Raw genomic sequence first — 18,017 nt, forward strand, 5'->3', positions numbered from 1 at the left:
TACTGCCTGAGAGATGACTAGAAAGGATTGCCCTAATTAGCATGCTTCCTTAAAGGCCACTGTCACCGTTGACCTGATTAAACTGCAAGGCAAACTTCTTCTGTGGAACTTTCCCCCAGTTTTCCGGTGCTCAGGCCAGCAAAATGCTTGCTCTCACATAACCTAAAACCTCTCAGACATGAGGCAGAGGAACAGTGGTTCAAATACCTCAAATGCTGTATTCCTCTACACACCTTTCCAGCTTATAATTTGACTTTGGGGGCTGTAGCCTAGGATGTCGCTAGGCTCTGAACTCCTGGCTCTTGCAGCCCTGAGATGCTAGGTTTGTCTACCCACCCTGAACAGATCACTCAAACAAACAAGTGATAGCGACAAGCAGAAAAAGAAACAGTGGGAAGAGAAACAAAGAGGTCCGGTGACCCTCAACTCTATCTTAGAGATTCTGACCCTCAACTCTATCTTAGAGATTTATGTTTAAGTAGAGGGCAAAAGGTATGCCATCATCCCTGTGTGAAATCTTCTCAGAGATAAGTTTCCCCATCTAGCTGGCCCAGGCGTGAGCCTTCTTCCTCCCAGCATAAGAGTCACGGGGAAATTCCAATGTTGTTTTAATAGTCTGATGACAAAGGGAAGGGCACCAGTGTCACTTTGCAAGTGTTTTACTCTTACCAGGTTATTACAAGGAGGAAGTTGCTGGTCTACATGTCCTGAGGGAGCTTCTCAGGAGTGGGACTGTGCGACTGTGGCTCTCAATATGCTGTCTTTGGAGGAAGACAAAATAAAGCAAAGTTCTGATGATGCCCTCCGTGTTTTAACTAGTCTTCTAGTCTCTTCTCTTGCTAGAAGTGGTTAGAACCACTCTGCAGTACTGAGCCCACTTGCCTCATTCATCTCTCTTCTCACCTATCAAAAGAACATGGGTGTCTTTGAAAAAAAACAAAAGTGAAGGTCACAATGACCAGAACACAAGTGGTTTTGATAACACATTTGCTTTCTACGGTTCATTCTTGTGAAGACTTAATAAGCCAGGGCTGTCAGCCCTCTCTCAGGGCAGGCGTACAGAGCATGAATCAGTAGGGCTTTTTGCTACCACCATCTAGACAACACTGGTTCAAACAGCCTGTCTGACTGTAGAGGTAGGCAATGTACATACTGTTTCCTATTTATTCCATTGTCTGAGTTATGAATCTGGTCTCCACCTCAGTGGAGGGTCATGAACTGTGTGACCTTTGGAAGATATCTGTTCATTGTAACATTCTGGTTAGGTGGCTACATTGACCTCATGGGGACTGAATGTGCTTCCCACCAGAGGTCAAGCTCAACAGCTCAAGATTAGGTTGACCACACCTAAACCTTGCTGCATACAGGCCTCCCACATTTCACAGGCAGTGGCAGCAGCAGACAGACCCCAAGTCTTCATCAAAATTCTATTTTTCTGAGCAGTTACAGGCTAAGCAGAATCTTAAGATTCTGTTTTCAGGGCTGAGGGAGCATCTCAATGAGTAAATGTAAGAAGTTACCCTGCTGTGCAAGCATGAGAAGCTGAGTTCAAGCTCCAGAACCCACATAGAAAGTGGGGGTATACGGAGCAGGCATGGAGGTGGGGACAGGCAGATCTTAGTGGCCCGATGGCCAGCTGGCCTAGCCCTATTTGGCAAGTTCCAGAGCCCAGTGAAAGCCTATCACAAAAAACTGAGATGGGTGGTACCTGAGGAATGGTATCCGAGGTTGACCTCTGACACACACACACACACACACACACACACACACACACAAACATACACACATGCATGAACACATGCACACATACACACAGAGAAAAACTTCATCTTGAGAAATTTTATCAATCTAAAATGTATAAAATCAGCAGGAATATAATACCCATACACTGCCTAGGTTGTCATTAGAGGCATAAAAATCGATTGATGCTTGGACAGAAAATGCCAAGCCTCCACCCTCCCTGTTCAATGCAGTTCTCTGCAATCATCCTCTGAGGGTCTTCCCACAACCCCCACCCCCAGCAGCTCAAAGTGTGTTGGTGTCTTATGATTGTGTGGGCTTCCATACCTCACTTGCTCAGACTTTAGGACCAGCGATGGCTAAGCAGATAGGAGCCTTGACTTGAAAATTAAGTTGTTGCTTACACCCTGTGCTAATGACTCAACTGCATGCAAGAACGGTTCGGCAGCACAGCTGGCACTTGCTCACAGAGGCCATAAATTTGTTTTAAGTTCAGAATATTGTTTCCTGCTATTTTTAAGAAGGGATTTAGTCCAATTACTACTATTGAATTTAATGAGAACTGTGCACAACTCCAGGGCCTGAGTAATAATTTAAAAGCTTAGCTGTCAGTGTCCCTGTGACTTCGTGTCTTTCCTCCACTTGACTTTCTCATCTTTCTCTCTCCCCCTTTTCTCCTTCTTTCCTAATCCTTGCAGTTTTCTTTTGTCTTCTACAACTGTCTTCTGATAAGGTTTAGTCACCATTTGATCCAGGCTTGAGTTATCAGCGCTGAACTACACGTTTCACAATCCCCTGTCCCCCTGAAGTGCTTAGAATTTTCTAAATGAATAAGATAGCCATACGTCATCAAAACAAGACAAGGAGACGGGCAATACATTGTAAAAGTGGGCCCCCTAGTTAAATTCTAGGGCTTCCCAGGGCATTGGATGTTACAGGTGGATGACTATCCACTGTGGAGGTTAACGTGAGGAACAACTTTCTCCTTGTCCTGGTCATTGCTAAAATGCCAGGTTCGTATGCTTTATGATGTCTTCAGAATGTTAGCCCACATAATGCACAGTGGGGATTTCTGGACCAGAGAGCAAATTTTCCGAGTTAGCAAAGTGGATGTGTGTTGTGAAGGCTTTCTGTCCTCTTGCATATCTTACAAAGCAGACTGAAGCAGAAAAGTCAAAACCTCACACTTTCACATCAACATTTCCGACCATGAGATTACACAACAGTACATTCAACAGTACATTCCAGGGCAAGGATATTGACCACACCATCTGCAAAAGTCAGTTGTCCTGCCCAAGGGCAGCAACGTCGGGAGAGAGATTTTTGTGCCTTATGAAGTCCCACTACATGCTTCAATAGTTTGCACATGAAAAAGCCCTCTCCTTTGACACTCAAGCTGTCCTTCTGCACTAGCTGAGCATGTGCACAATAAACACATCATGTGACCAACTTTTCTTTTGGAACCAGCTCTACCCACCCTTTGGGAGGTCACATTACCTCCTTATTCTAGGGAATTACATCCCATTTCTGATTATCCGTATGGTGAGTTCCTTCCAAAATCAGACATTAGCACTTGAAAAGAATTCCTTGGAAGCCAAAACAGGCTTATTAAATCACCCTTATCTATTTAATAAATCTTCCCATTACAATCCCTCCCTCCCTCCGTTGTTCAGTGTGGGGAGGGACACTGGAGAGCACTGGAAGAGCTGTCTCAGGACTTTGTGTTAAACACTTGGGCAAGTTAAAGAAATGCTCAAAAGGAGGCGAGGTCCCCGCCTGACCCTAAGGCTTTCCACAATAGCAGGCTTTCCTTTATTGTACACTGCACGTCCTTTGAGATGCCACTTCAATTGGGCAGTCGGCTCTGATGTGCCTCTATCTGACTCAATACTGCCATCTTGTGGATAACTGGTCTCAGACTTGCTCTGTGTTCGGGACAAATAATGATCTCATCTTTGGAATTGTTTTCAGCCTTCGCTAACGCCGCCCTCCCTCCCCCCCCCCCAAAAAAAAACGTACTATCACGGATTTCTTCTTTCAGTAGTTCCAAACTCAAGACCCTCTCAGAGAACCGGGTTGAGTAATGAAAAGACTTGGGGTTTATGGATCACTAAGGTCAGACGCCTTCCTACCAACCCATTAATGATTTCAGCTTCCAAAGGAAGCTTTTGGAAGACTGAAAAAAGTATTTATGAAGGGTCAATGTTTAAATGAGTTTGGGCGTTATGTGACCTTAAGCTGAGGTTTTAAGTGGAGTGAACAATTTATATGCAAATTTAGAAGTTCACACACACCCACAAAAAAGGCCAGATATGTATTCTGAAATTAATTGACCTGGTGGAAAGCACAGAAGAAAGAAATAATCTCAGCAAAACGCTTCAGTCATTCCTCCATGACACAAGCTTGGGCCGTCCTGTCAGCTGGTGTGATGAGAAGGGTGTCTCAGGGCCAGGCTTCCTGTAATGTCACATCCCAACTCTGAAGGCTCACAGTCAAGTTCGCACACAATTCCTTTCACTGACGATATCAGTTTTTATGGTTTATCCTTAATAACAGATTACCTTTCCTATCGAGTATTGTAAAAACGGGGAAATGCCACTGATGCCCCCTCCACAGATTCCTTGGAAAGTAGTCTTCCTGGGAATATTACATAAACCCAATTCGCTGGGAAATCCATGTTCTTGATAAAGATGGACCACACACAAAAATAGAATGGTAATGCTAAATATGACTTTGCAAACATTTTCACATGTTCAGGCATCTGTTAGTTTCTTGGTAATCCTGGATTTTGTGAGTTTCCCAGATATGAAATATAAAACAGATATGAAATCACTTTAAAAAAATGTTGCCCAGGAGAATATTAATTACGTTCCCTAACCTGGTGGTTATTTCTCCACATGTGTCTGTCTGTCCTTCCCCACTGAAGAGTTCCCGACCTATGGTTTTAACTGCGAGTTTGGCTGGGGCTCCCATAAGACGTTCTGCCACTGGGAACACGACAGCCATGCACAGCTCAAGTGGAGTGTGCTGACCAGCAAGACAGGGCCCATTCAGGACCATACAGGTAAGTGTGACACCAAGGCTCCATGCTAGGCACATCTTTGGCTACCAGGAAAGGTTCCTGACACCTGTAACTTATGGGTGATAAGAAATGCCCGTGTTTTCTGGAATTCTCCGAGTTTCTCTCCTTAGTGGAGAGAGGATTGGAGCAAGAATGGGAATTCTGATTGAGTCTAGCCACTAGTTGGCCTCCCTAAAGAAACAACAAAGTGAGCACCAGTGGGAGAGCCATGCTTACTTTTGCCAAAGTCAACTTTAACCACATTCAGTGAACTCAGGCTCATTATAGTTTTTCTGGACTTTCACTAAGGACATTATCAGGTGTGGAGAGGGGATGCTTAAAACCAAACATGGTTTAAAAAAAAAAAAAAAAAAAAAGACAGACATGGTAGGTAACGTGTACCTGCTATCCTAGCACTCAGGAGGGGCAGACAGGAGAATCAGAAGTTCAAGGTCATCTTGGCTACATACTAAGCACAGGCTATGTGAGCCCCTGCCTCAGAAAAGAAACAAAGACACTTCCTGTGCACAAGCCTGCCTCCTTGGCGACCTCTGCATCCCATGATCTGCTAAGGCATGGCCAGGCGCAGCACACTGTCCCCTTGCTTCCTCTCTGCTCCCCTGAAATAAGGGAGAACAATTCAGTAGACATCACTCAACCTTGCCCATTTCCTCTCAGCTCCATACTCCAGCTCTCAATCAGATTTTCCTCTTATGAGAAATTGCTGAGAGGGGATGATTCAGTGTGCTCCTTCCTACCACTGTCCTGGGGGCTGGGGGGGTTGTTTGTTTTTCTCTTTACCCCACATGAGGTTCTTACACAGAGCCAACACACACACACACACACACACACACACACACACACACACACACACACACTCCTAAAATGTATTTGGTAGTAGCCCATCAAAAGACCCCCTAAGTTGAGTATTTGGAGTTCTGAAGAACCCCTAAATGCTCAAATGCCAGCCCTGGGGGTGGCTGTCTTGTAGGCTGCCAGATGGATAGAAGGTACCCCACCCATCTCCCTCTTGCTGTTCGCTTTTCCACGGCAATCTGAGCACAAAGTAAGCTGAAGAGGCCCCTTTCTGCCACGGCTAGCTCCTCTCCTAATGAGAGTGACAAGGAAATTGGATAAAATTGGACTCCTTCAATTCTGAGACACTTTCCATTGAATCTTAAGACAAGCGGTTTTAGAAAACTTAAAATACTTTGACTGTAAATGGCACTGTACACATAAATGGCATCAGATTAACTAAATGCAATTAGCTGAGATGAAGGCGGTAATGGTGGAAAAATGGATGCAAAGTGAAGCGAAATGGCTCAGTAGGACCTGACATTCAAAGGGGGTGAAAAGCTGTATTAGCCAGAGACAAAAGCTAAAAGGGCTCACAGAAGTAGAGTGCTAATTGAGAAAATGAAGACACAGTTCCCGACCCAGAGTCTGATAAAATGTCTGAAAGGGAAGCACCGGCACTTTGTGCGTTGGAGAATCACAAGAGGACATTTCTGGGATTCATAGCACAAAGTGTGACTCCTTCCGACTGCGTGGCTCCTTTGTTCTCCCGGCCGGCCGCTGAGACTGACTGGCAGCTGGCTCTGCCTTAAGTAGAAAGAGCACGAGAGAAATGGGATCATGTGGGAGAAGTAGACATGCCTGGCATGGAAAAGGCACGAACTTGTTAACGAGGTACAATCTAGATGAAAACAGCCCCCGCCTGCTAGCTCTCATATACTTGGGTAGTGCCTGGCTATTCACATCTTTTTCTTTTTCTTTTTCTTTTTTGAGACGGGGACTCAGTCATGATAGAGCTGGCCTTAAATTCTCACTGTGTGGCTGATGATGGTGACCTTGAATTTCTAATCCTCCTGCCTCTACCTTGGAGTGCTAGGGCTATAGGAATGTGCCACCACACCCAGATTCATCTGGTGCTGAGGAATGAACCCAGGGCTCTGTGCATGCTAGACAAGCACTGTACAAACTGTGCTACACCCCCAGGCCTACACTCTTTAATAATATTATTAGGCAGTTAAGTATAGTGGTGCTCACTGGAGTCCCAGCCCTCAGCAGGAGGGCCACAAGTTCAAGGCCTGCCCATAGTGAAACACCTCCTCAAGAACAATAATAATGATATTTACAGATTGGATGTTGAGGCATTTTAAAATTATTACTACTTTGGCAAAATTTCTAATTTTGAATGTAAAAGAGCCCCTCTGGGTTTTGTGCTCTTGACTATAGGAATGGGTCTGTGTGCCTCTTTATAAACGGTTCCAGCTCCTTTCCCTTGTTCACTGAAAGCTGGGGGTGGGGATCATGGTCTGGTGTCTAGCTTTGAGCAGAAACCATCACAGTGTGACTGGAGGGGTGTCCAGTGGCAGCGGCATAAATTAAGGCTAAAAGGGAACCCAGTGAGGACTGGGAAGATGGGTCTGTCAGTAAAGTGCCTGTCATGCAAACATAAGGACCTCAGTAAGTTCAGCTCTCCAACTCCCAGGCATGGCCTTGTACACCTTTAATCCCACTTCTGGGGGTCAGAGACTAGATGGTCTTTGGGGCCGACGGTCAGCCTGTGCAGCCAAATGAGGGACTCAAGGCTCACTGAGAGACCATCTGAAAACAAGGTTGAGAAGTGATTGAGAGATGTCCAGCATCCATTTCTGGCCTCTACATTACACACACATGCACTTGTGCACACACATAATCACAACTCAGGAAGTCAGAGGGATGTCTCTGAGAGACGGTACCAGTGTGTGGTTGAGACAAAAGCTGTATGTGCAGCAGGTAGATTGGTGACAGAAGTGACGGCCCTATAGTATTGTTACCTTCCTTTAGCATTGCCTACTGTGGTCATTTCCCAAAGGATCGTGAGGCAGGCCCAGAACAGGTGTGCTCTTTCCCTGAGTATCTCAGTGGACCAAGCTGCCATTCACTGAGGCAATGGCCTAGTCACAAAGAGACACCCAGGTCTTGACAGCTCAGCAGAATGATAGAAACACAGGAGTACCAGAGTCAGCAGGCACTCAGGGAACACTCCCTACAAGGGTAGACAGCAATGTCCTGCAGTAGTCTATATCCACCCCTCCTTATGGATCTACTCCCTGACTTAATAAGAGCATCCATGGGAGCTCAGGTTGATTGCCCAGTAAGAGAAGAAAGCTGCCTACTGAGGCACTTAGACACTACTGAACCAGGCATGAGGGACATGCCCACACATGCACAGTGAAAAGGTACCTCGAAGTTCTACAAGCCTGTGAGTCAACGAAGGAAACACCCTACTGCCCTCTGAGGCCTGAGCATCACATTACATCCCCAGTTACGTCAGCTGAGGTGTGGGAGTTTGTGATTCCTATTCATAGAGCAGAAAGGTAGCCCAATAGTTATGTGTTTAGACCAGGTGGAAGCAAGAACAAATGTTCCCACTGGGGGTGATTAAAGCAAAGCCAACAGCAAGTCCTCATGGTGTCACAATGTCACCATTGCCAAATGGTGTGTTCAAATGAGTGTCAGAAATTCAGACTTGCTTCTCCTTGGGCCAGAAGCATGGCAGGCAGAAGCAGGCTCCAAGGTGAGAATCAAACTCCTGGGCACACCTGAGAAATCCATAGACCATTAACATAAACTAAAGGGAAAATAAGAACAATTTAAAAAAAATGTTCAGGAATTGGTGAGATGGTTGGGGGTGGGGTGGGGAGTACTTGCTTTGTAAACACAAGGATAGGAATTCAATCCCCAGAATCCATGTTAAAAAAAAAAAAAAAAAGGAAAGAAAAGAAAAGAAAAGAAAAGAAACAGTGGTGACATGGACTTGTTATCTTAGTACTGGGGACAGGTATATGTTTGAAGCTGGCCATCCAACCTATCCTATTTGTGGAGCTGTAAGTCATTGACACCCTGTCTCAAGAAACAAAGTGGTTAGCGCCTGAAGAATAATACCCAAATGTAGTCCTCTGGCTTCTACATGTACAGTCTGGGTGTGATGAAATATTTTAAAGTCACTTTCTCTGAAGCCTGGAGACAGACTGTGCTTAGAGTCTAACTTTGACAGTATGAAGACAAAAATAAGCTCTAGCCTGGTTCCCTGTGATGCCATGATCCAGGTAAGCAGTATCCAAACAAAGTCCACTCAATGCCTTTTAGGGCAAGGTCACAGGTGCGCATGGGGTTCTCTTTCTGCTAGCTCCTTGGTTCCTTAGTGCCCATGTCTGTATGGATAGGTAGTACTCAGGAGGAGAGAGAGAGAAAAGCTGTAGACTTGTCTGGTCTCCCTGACACAGAGTTTTTGCCTCAGCAGGAGATGGCAACTTCATCTATTCCCAAGCTGATGAAAATCAGAAAGGCAAAGTAGCCCGCCTGGTGAGCCCCGTGGTCTATTCCCAGAGCTCTGCCCACTGTATGACCTTCTGGTATCACATGTCCGGCTCTCATGTCGGTACACTGAGGGTCAAACTTCGTTACCAAAAGCCAGAGGAATATGATCAGCTGGTCTGGATGGTGGTTGGTCACCAAGGAGATCACTGGAAAGAAGGACGTGTCTTGCTACACAAATCTCTGAAACTATATCAGGTATGAATCCGCCCACAAAGGGATGACTGGGGCTTTGGGACACTGGGATGTGTGGAATGCTTCCCCACCCTGAACTGTTGCCTCTGTAACGTTTGTCTTGGTGACATATCTCACTATCTCTTAGATGACAGCAGGGAAAAGGAAAAAAAACTTCATTATAATACATTCCTGAGATGTCAAGGATACCCTTCCTTTCATTTAAATCTTTTCTTCCTTGATGAAAAATGGATGTGAGGAGAGGTTTGAATTATCTCTGCCATCGATAGGGAGGAATGATTCTCCTGTGTCTATGTGCAATCCCATGAGTTTAACTCACGTGAAGTCTTATGAACTTACGCCGAAGCTTCAGCTGAGAGAACGTCTGTAAGCATCAATGTTGAAGACAGAGCTTTAAAATATTGTGAAAATCATCTCATTTTTTCAGGTGATTTTTGAAGGTGAAATTGGGAAAGGAAACCTTGGTGGGATCGCTGTGGATGACATCAGTATTAACAACCACATTTCTCAGGAGGATTGTGCAAGTAAGGATGGCTTTGGGGTAGGGATGAATCCCTGTCAGGATTCTTTGCATGGGATGGAGTCTGCTTTATCATTTAGACCAGAAGTCAAATGCAGGCAGGGCATAAAGTGGGCCAGTTTATCTCCACTCACTTCTTCCTCTAACCCAGTCACTTAGAAAGTCTGCCTCCAGAATCCAAAGGCTGTGGCTTAGAAGTCATAGCTGGCAAACAGAAACATTTTGATGGAGAATAGAACACACAGACATCTGGACCGTTCCCATATCAGAGTGTGGAAACAAAGCAGTGGACCTTCTAAACATGTTGATAACAGAGAATTTAATTGAGATTGTCAGTGAGTCATAGATGCCGCCATTCACCGCTGTATTATAAATAAGTGGCTGCTTCTGGCTCTGCCACTAGCTGACGTGACTTGGCAGGTAATGGCGATTCAGAGATCTACCTAACGGGGTTGATTATGATGGCCTTGTATGGTCCACAGATGAAAGTCAGACATAGAAAGCCAATTCATATTCCCCAGTTCTTGATCCATAATTACAAATAGCATCACTAATGACAATGTAATAGCACAGTAATTAGTCTTAAGCTCCATTTGCTACACTGAAACTTTTGTTATATATCATTACATAATAGGCTGTTAATTATAACAGAATGAAATAAGCCTGCTGGGCAAATTGAAGACAAAGGAGGCCTGTTGGCTGCAATGGATTTTTGATCATTTCTACAACTTACAAGTCTTCTATTATATTAGTACATTGACTATATGTAATTCTTAAAGGGCCAATAATTTGGTACCATTAACTGAAGAAACTAAAAAGAAAGAAAAAGAGTGAATAATGGTCTGCCTCTTCATTCTACATAAGGAACCCTCTTCAATGCCACCCTACCTATCAGCTTCACAAAACAATACAGCTTTAATAGTTCAGCCGACATTATTTTTGCAAATTACTCATTTCTATGGATATCTGGCCATTCAAATGTGTATTTAGTTTAGCTAACACAGTGTGTGTAGTACTGCATTCCTCACCCACATTGAGACTAAGAAGGGGATATTCCAGGGATAGAAAAACAAATTCCAGGGATGAAAACAAAGAAATCAACTAAGTTCAGGCCAGTAAGTTTTCACTGTCTGTGTACTATATATAAAGCAATGTGCCAAGTGGTACTGTCTTGTGAGTTTTTCCTTTAATGGCTTTTGACTACTTAGATATACAAACAAGGAGTGGTCTAAAAGGGCTGGTTGAGTCAGCAAGCTGAAGACCTAAGCTGGGATCCCTAGTACCCAGGCATAGATGTGTTAGCTCGTCTCAGCCCAATCTCAGCAGTGGGTAGGCAGAGACAGGTAGATTCCAGGAGCACGTGGGCCACCTCAATCAGTGAATTCCAGCTTCAGCGAGAGCTCCTGTCTCAAAAACTTAGATGAAAAGAAATCGAGAAGTGACACTTGATGTCAACCTCTGGCCGTCACATGCATATGTGTATAATTATATAATTACTCACAAAATATATATTATTGGACATTCTAGTCATGGAGGCTATGAGTGCTAACTATATACGAAGCATTTATTTGTACAAGTTTACCGAAGTACTTATTATGTGTTAGGCAAGATTTTAAATTCAGGGACATGTCAGAGAACACAGGACTGTACCCATTCCCAAGGCTCCACTTTTTCCATAGAATTTTATTTATTTCTGATAAAGTACAGGAGGAAGTTTCCTAGTTCAAAGAATCATTGTGCTATTTCAAAGTCCAGTTCAGTACACACCAACAGTAGGAAGCAGCCACCAGCATTCTACATTCCCTTTTGTGTTTCTTATTTTCATCAGTCTTCTACATTCCACATGCCAAAACCTGTCCCTCTGCCCTTCACAGTGTCTTAACCGCATTTATGAGTCATGGAGAGGGACACTGTGCAATCTGTACTCCTATGGAGGCCCAGCAGAGGGGTTGGAGGGTTTCTGTGCAGTTTGCGTGTATCATATCTGTTTTATTTTATTGGTGGTTTAAACATCTCTTTCCATTTTCTTTGCCTTGTCAGAACCAACAGACCTAGATAAAAAGAACACAGAAATTAAAATTGATGAAACAGGTAAATTCATCTTACTGATCAGCCTCTGTTTTAATTTCTTATTGCTTTTTGCTGTTTGTTAATAAACGTCACTGAAATCCTCAGACACTAGCGTATCCAAGCAGTTTAGACAAAATAAGTCCCTGTGTCTAAGTGAATGGGCATGGATTCGATCATTGTCACAGAGTGCTGTATGTTCTTAGCTGCCTAGGGGACTTGGGGGTGACACTGTGAGGTTGCACTCCACAGAGTGAGTATGCCCAATCCTTCCCTGCCTGAGCTTTTTCACTGAAACACAATCACAAAAGGGTGAATTGTGAAGACTATTCATGTAATCTTTTGAAGCCAACAAATCCTGTGTTCCGCCTCCTAGGTGGAATGTTGAAGAGGGCAGAAAGCCTAGCTTCTCTGAGGATCTTGTCCTGCTCCCTTTCCCTGGCCCTGAAGCCTGGGGGTGACATTGATGGTGGAAATTCCTAAGGGACTGCTGTACACTCGGAGCAGTGGAGACCCATCATCTTGAACCCTCTGAGCAGTTCCACAGGGCAAGCTCCCTCTTGTTTGACAGACAACAGAACTGAAACAAAAGTAGCACAGCTAATTAGGGATAGCTGTGGGTGTTTGATAACTGCAAAATGTGTGGCTTCAGCTAGCATTTCCTCAGTGCTCAGATGTAAGACTGAGCTAGGTCCTGGAAGCTTCCAAACCACCTGGCCAGCACTGCTCCCAGTTAGCAGGGACAGTGAAGCACCATTGCCATCTATTGCCTTTGGAAATGTGGCTCTTCTATATGTATGGCCAGCACAGACTGACAGAGACAATAGACACAGCTCTGTGCTGTTGGAAATATTAACACATTACCAAGTCCACACAGCTGTAAACTTTATTAGAAGTTGTTTCAAAACAATCTTTCATCAAGGGAGAGAGTATTAATATGCCCCCAAGGCTTGTTTTCCCTTGTTTAGGGACTCGCATCTCATATTTTTAGTTTGTGCTGATTGGAATCTCAGTTGATCAGAGGACCATTAAGTAAACACCACACAAGCTGCCCATTAGCATTTCAGTCCTGCTCCTAGCACCAGGTAATTAGGCTCAAAGCTCCCATGCTAATAACTTCTCATGTTCCACTCTAAAGCAAACACATCCCTAGTGACTCCTTCCCAGAGTAGTGTGACTGTTGCCAGCAGCATTATCAGGGTGGTGAAGATACTGATTAAATGTCTTCTACTTGGCACAACGCAGGCACTGTTTCTTGGTCGGAGCCACAGCCCTTTCTGCATGATAGGACTAGGCATTAGTGTATTCAGAAAAAAAAAAACAAACAAAGAAACAAAAAAACTCTCTTCCAGTATTACTAGATAGTTTGGGGTTTAAGGGTGTTTTGTGACTTTCTGTGTAAAAACCCACGGGGACACTAAGAACAGCATCTCATAGTGGCATCATACTGGGCCTGCCTGGGAAGTCAGGCAGAAGTCAGGAGAATGTTTAGATATGCCCACCAAACACAGTAGTTAATTGTGTGGCCAAGATTTGAGAAAACTTCATGCCTGCACATCTAAGGCTGGGGACGTAGCTTAGCTGCTGGAATGCTAACCCAGCATTCACTACACGTTGGGTTTAATCTACAGCAACATATGTATTAGGCATAGTGGTGCACGCCTACAATGCCAACACCAAAGCGGTGGAGGCAGGAGGATTGGCAATGCAAGGTCATCGTCTGCGCCAGCCTGGGCTTTAAACAGCCTGACTCACGCATGGCTACTCTCTGGATGAGAACTATAAACTCATCTGTCACTCTAGAGTGATTTCAAATAGGTTGTGACCTCAGTGTCCACCTCCAAATTCCAGCACCCTCACCTGCCATCCCTCCACTCCTCATGCACTGGAACATGCAATGGCTCCGTGATCCCTCCTGTTTCCCCTTGTCTTCTGTCTCCTCACATGTGGCCTCTCAGCGTTCACGAGTCAATCTTGTCTCCTTCCTCAGGGAGCACACCCGGATATGAAGGGGAAGGGGAAAGTGACAAGAACATCTCCAGGAAGCCGGGCAACGTGCTTAAGACCCTGGACCCCATCCTCATCACCATCATAGCCATGAGTGCTCTGGGGGTACTCCTGGGTGCAGTCTGTGGAGTTGTTCTGTATTGTGCCTGTTGGCACAATGGGATGTCGGAGAGAAACCTGTCTGCCCTGGAGAACTATAACTTTGAACTTGTGGATGGCGTCAAGTTGAAAAAGGACAAACTGAACCCACAGAGTAATTACTCAGAGGCATGAAGGCGTGGAGCTGGAGGGAGCACGAAGGACCGAGGTGGGAGGACAGTAGAGGCGCGGGGACTCTGTTGCTCTGCTCTCACTGTAAGCTGGAAAGGGCGTCCGTGACGCCATGCCAGGCTTTTCTCAGGAGCTTCAATGAGCGTCACCTACAGACGCAAGCAGGTGACTGGTAACAACCGGAATCATGTACAGCTCGCTTTCTTCTCTTGGTTTCGTTTGGATAATCAGAAGCCGGTTGAGACCCAAGTGTGACTGACTTCATGGTTCATCCTCTCTTCCCCCTTTTCCTCTCTCTCCTTACCCTGTGATGGATTCTTCTCGGAAACTGCAAAATCCAAGATGCTGGCACCAGGCATTGTTCAGTGGGCCCTTTTGATGGACATGTGATCTGTAGCCCAGTGCCCAGAGCATATTAGTGTAACCACGTTTCAGGGGACGCCAACATCCACTTTTGCATCGCTAACCCGCAGCGAGCACAGGGGGGGAGAAAAGAATTAGACTATTTTGTCTGCAAAGTACTGTGGCCTCAGTACCCATATAGCGTGTCAGCTCTGTTTACCAAGCAATACCGACAGATTTTCTTGATGTTTTACAGTGTTGTACCGAATCTCGTGTTTGTGACCTCCATTCAGAATACCATACCATGCAGCCACCAAACTGCTGGCACCCGGGTGTCCCGCTGATGACCACCACAAAAGTCTTCGGCACTGGCTAGTCTTCGTCCTCTCAAGTGCCTTTTTGTTTGTACTGATTCCTTGTGTCCCGTGGATGACCCACTCTGTTTCTGGTGAAAACCCTTCTCTTCAATCAGACCTGGTGGCCCACTGACTAAGAAGAAAGTATATTTTAGTGTGCTACGCCGACCCCGGGAAGGCAAGGGCTCTGAAGACCTGGCAATGTGGCTTAATTGTTCTGCTTTTTTCTGAAGTTCAGTGTCATGTCTCTTGACCCTTTGTATAAAGCTGCAATGTTCTCTCTCATTGTTCTTTCCTATGGAATGTATTTTCAGATGTAAACTCTTGGCTCTTTCTCTCTTCCCTCCGTCCTTTTTTTCCTCTTTAGAATCGAAGCATTTGCCACTGTCCAGAATGAACCTTGCAGCTTTAACCTGCTGGCGATGGCGAACAATTTTACTAGACTTTATGTTTTAAGATAATTAAGTAAGGGGAAATTCCTAACTTTGTCCTCCAAAGTCTGACTTTGGGTTTCTTGTTAACTGGTTAAAGTGACAGTATCTTTTTTCCTTAAGCCATGTGTCCATCCATTATGATTAGATCGATGTTTAATATGAATGTTTTCGTCTAACAGAAGTCATAAGATGAAAGAAAAAAAAATGCCAACTGGCTTTCAGATGAGACCCACAGGAAACACTGAATAAAATTCCCAAGTCTAAAAGGACGTGAAAATTTTACATCCAAATATACAAAATGACCCCTGAAAACCTTCCTGTTTTGCTATTGGGTCAGAGGAGGGGAGGGAAAAGAACAGCTCATTAAAGAAATAAACAATAAACCTGTTGCCTGAGGCAAAACTATTTTAAGACCCAGCAGAAAAGGTACATAAAATCAAAACAAATGTTTAGAGCAAGCCATTCAGCAGAAACCCTGAAAAAATAAATTTTAATGAGTGCTTCTAGAAACTTCCAGTGGCTCATGAAGAGAAAAGGCCTACCTTAGGGCTGGTAAGGCGTAACCCTCAACAGCACAAAAAGGTAGATATCTTAACCCAAAGCAGTTTCCAGCTGGTGGAGTCTGTCTTGCGGAGCTGTACATAAGAACTCCCGACTCTTCTCCTTCCCCATGTGGCTATAGGTCTCAGTTATATTTCCTGGAGATCACGTCTGCTTCCTGGATGAATGGTTCATTCACCTTGGTTTAATGGGATTGAGAATGTCTTTTTTCCAGGAAAGTATTGATCACAAAAAAAAAGACTATGTTTTTATTCCCAGGGGCATCTATTCACTTGTTACAATCATACTGGGAGGAAAGCATTAAGTGAGAGTTTGTTTCTAAGGCAACAGACTTAACCCGTGTCCTCAGCCAAGGAAAAAATGATACTGCAACTTTAAATTTTAAAGTACCTTGCACTGATAAATATATTTAAAAGTTATATGTTTATAAAGTTATTAATTTGTAAAGGCAGTGTTACAAAATGTTCAGTTTATATTGTTTTAGATTGTTTCGTAATTTTTAAAGGTGTAAAATAACATATTTTTTCTTTATTGAAATCTATAAGAATTTCTGTAGTAAGATGTCTCATTTTCTGGTATATTATTGCTTCATGTTTTGTACCCTCATAAAATTTTGTGCAAATTTTTTTTACAGAAATTTTTATTTTCTATGATGATATGTATGACACTTGTAAATTGTTGTTTCAAAATGAACAGCGAAGCCTTAACTTGAAATGACATTTGTATTCTCTGAGTAGCATAAAAAAAAAAAAAAACACCTAGAATGAACTGTAACTTAAGCTCCAAACTACACATTCCAAAGAAGCAGTTGAATTAAACATTTTCATAGAAATCCCAAACCTGATGGCTGTTATTCCATTAGCTCTCTTCTTGTTAAAGATGTTGGGGACAGCCCACTTTCTGGTACCTTCCAAGATTTCAGTTATCTTTTCAAAATAATCTCATAGTGGGAAGAGAGCGAGCAGACCCTTCCCAAAAGTGGGAATGTGAAACCAGGTCTTTGGGGGTGAGCAAGGTAGAATTGGCCTCTAAGTGGACATTTTTTCCACCCAAATTATATTGGCTTGTATATCTATGTGGTGAAGTTGGTTTTACGATACTAACAGATTACTATCGGTGAGTCTTGCTTCCGTAGGAAACAGGTAAATTTACATACTGATTATATACTAAATTTAGGGAAAGGGGAAGCTGGACTTAGTGCAACAACTGTCTGTTTAGTAAGCCTTGAGAAAATGCCCATTCCTTTGGGGACCAAAACAATAGGAAATAATGTCTAATCACACACTCACACACACACAAGAAAGGACCCCAAAACATGCTGAGCCAAACCATGTTAAATAGTCCCTTTAAAGGCTTGTCCTAATCCCAGCACTCGGGAGGCAGAGGCAGGCGGATCTCTGTGAGTTGGAGGCCAGCCTGGTCTCCAGAGCGAGTGCCAGGATAGGCTCCAAAGCTACACAAAAAAAAAACCCTGTCTTGAAAAAGCAAAAAAAAAAAAAAAAAAAAAAAAAGCTTGTCCTAACAGAACCCAACCCCTACTCTGAAGGCAAGGGGTTACTTCTGTGCCCACCTCCAATGGCAGAAAACCTCTGTCCAGAGAGCACTGGGACATGTTGCTCTTCTGGGCAGGGAGCCAAGTTTCTCCACTTCCTGCTTTCTTTCCTGGATGCTGGAACCCTCTCCCAGTGCTTAACCAAGAATACAGAAAATTCCCTACTGTGTGTGATTTTAGATCTTTGCCTATAAAGGAGATACAACCATATTCATTTTACTAAGGTTAAATTCTACTGACATTCGGGGACAGTTCCAGATGCATGCAAGCAAGCTGCTTATCAGAATTGATCTACATATATTTTATTTCTTTGGTTTGGTTTGGTTTTGTGTTGTTGTTGTTCTGTTTTGGTTTTTGAGGTAGGGGCTCATGTAGCCCAGGCTAGCCTCACACTCACTATGTAGTTTTGAACTTCTGTTCCTCCTGCCTCTACCTCTTGGGTATGCCAATTTTTATACAGTGCTAAAGACCAGGGGAACACAGGATTCCATGCATGCTAGGCAAGCACTCTGCCAACTGAGTCGCAGCCCCAGCCCCCTAGACACAG

The 18,017-nt window shown here is 44.0% G+C and overlaps 1 protein-coding gene across 6 annotated transcripts in view; it reads left to right on the forward strand.

Moving 5' to 3' along the window:
• Nrp1 (neuropilin 1) overlaps positions 1–16,757 on the forward strand; it is a 151,962-nt gene extending 135,205 nt beyond the window's left edge. For 3 of the 6 annotated variants that reach the window (XM_027404763.1, XM_027404764.2, XM_027404762.2), the window contains exons 14-18: positions 4,667–4,804; positions 9,093–9,364; positions 9,789–9,885; positions 11,922–11,972; positions 13,939–16,757. In XM_027404763.1, coding sequence (XP_027260564.1) covers positions 4,667–4,804; positions 9,093–9,364; positions 9,789–9,885; positions 11,922–11,972; positions 13,939–14,228 — 848 coding nt within the window. In that variant the 3' untranslated portion in view covers positions 14,229–16,757. Of the gene's footprint in view, positions 1–672; positions 801–4,666; positions 4,805–9,092; positions 9,365–9,788; positions 9,886–11,921; positions 11,973–13,938 lie in introns of those variants that run through there. The other 3 variants (XM_027404766.2, XM_027404767.2, XM_027404765.2) reach the window with 2 other exon arrangements.
• The last annotated feature ends 1,260 nt before the right edge of the window (positions 16,758–18,017 follow it).

Source organism: Cricetulus griseus, chromosome 3, assembly GCF_003668045.3.
Source record: "Cricetulus griseus strain 17A/GY chromosome 3, alternate assembly CriGri-PICRH-1.0, whole genome shotgun sequence".
In the NCBI taxonomy this organism is placed as follows: Eukaryota; Metazoa; Chordata; class Mammalia; order Rodentia; family Cricetidae; genus Cricetulus; species Cricetulus griseus.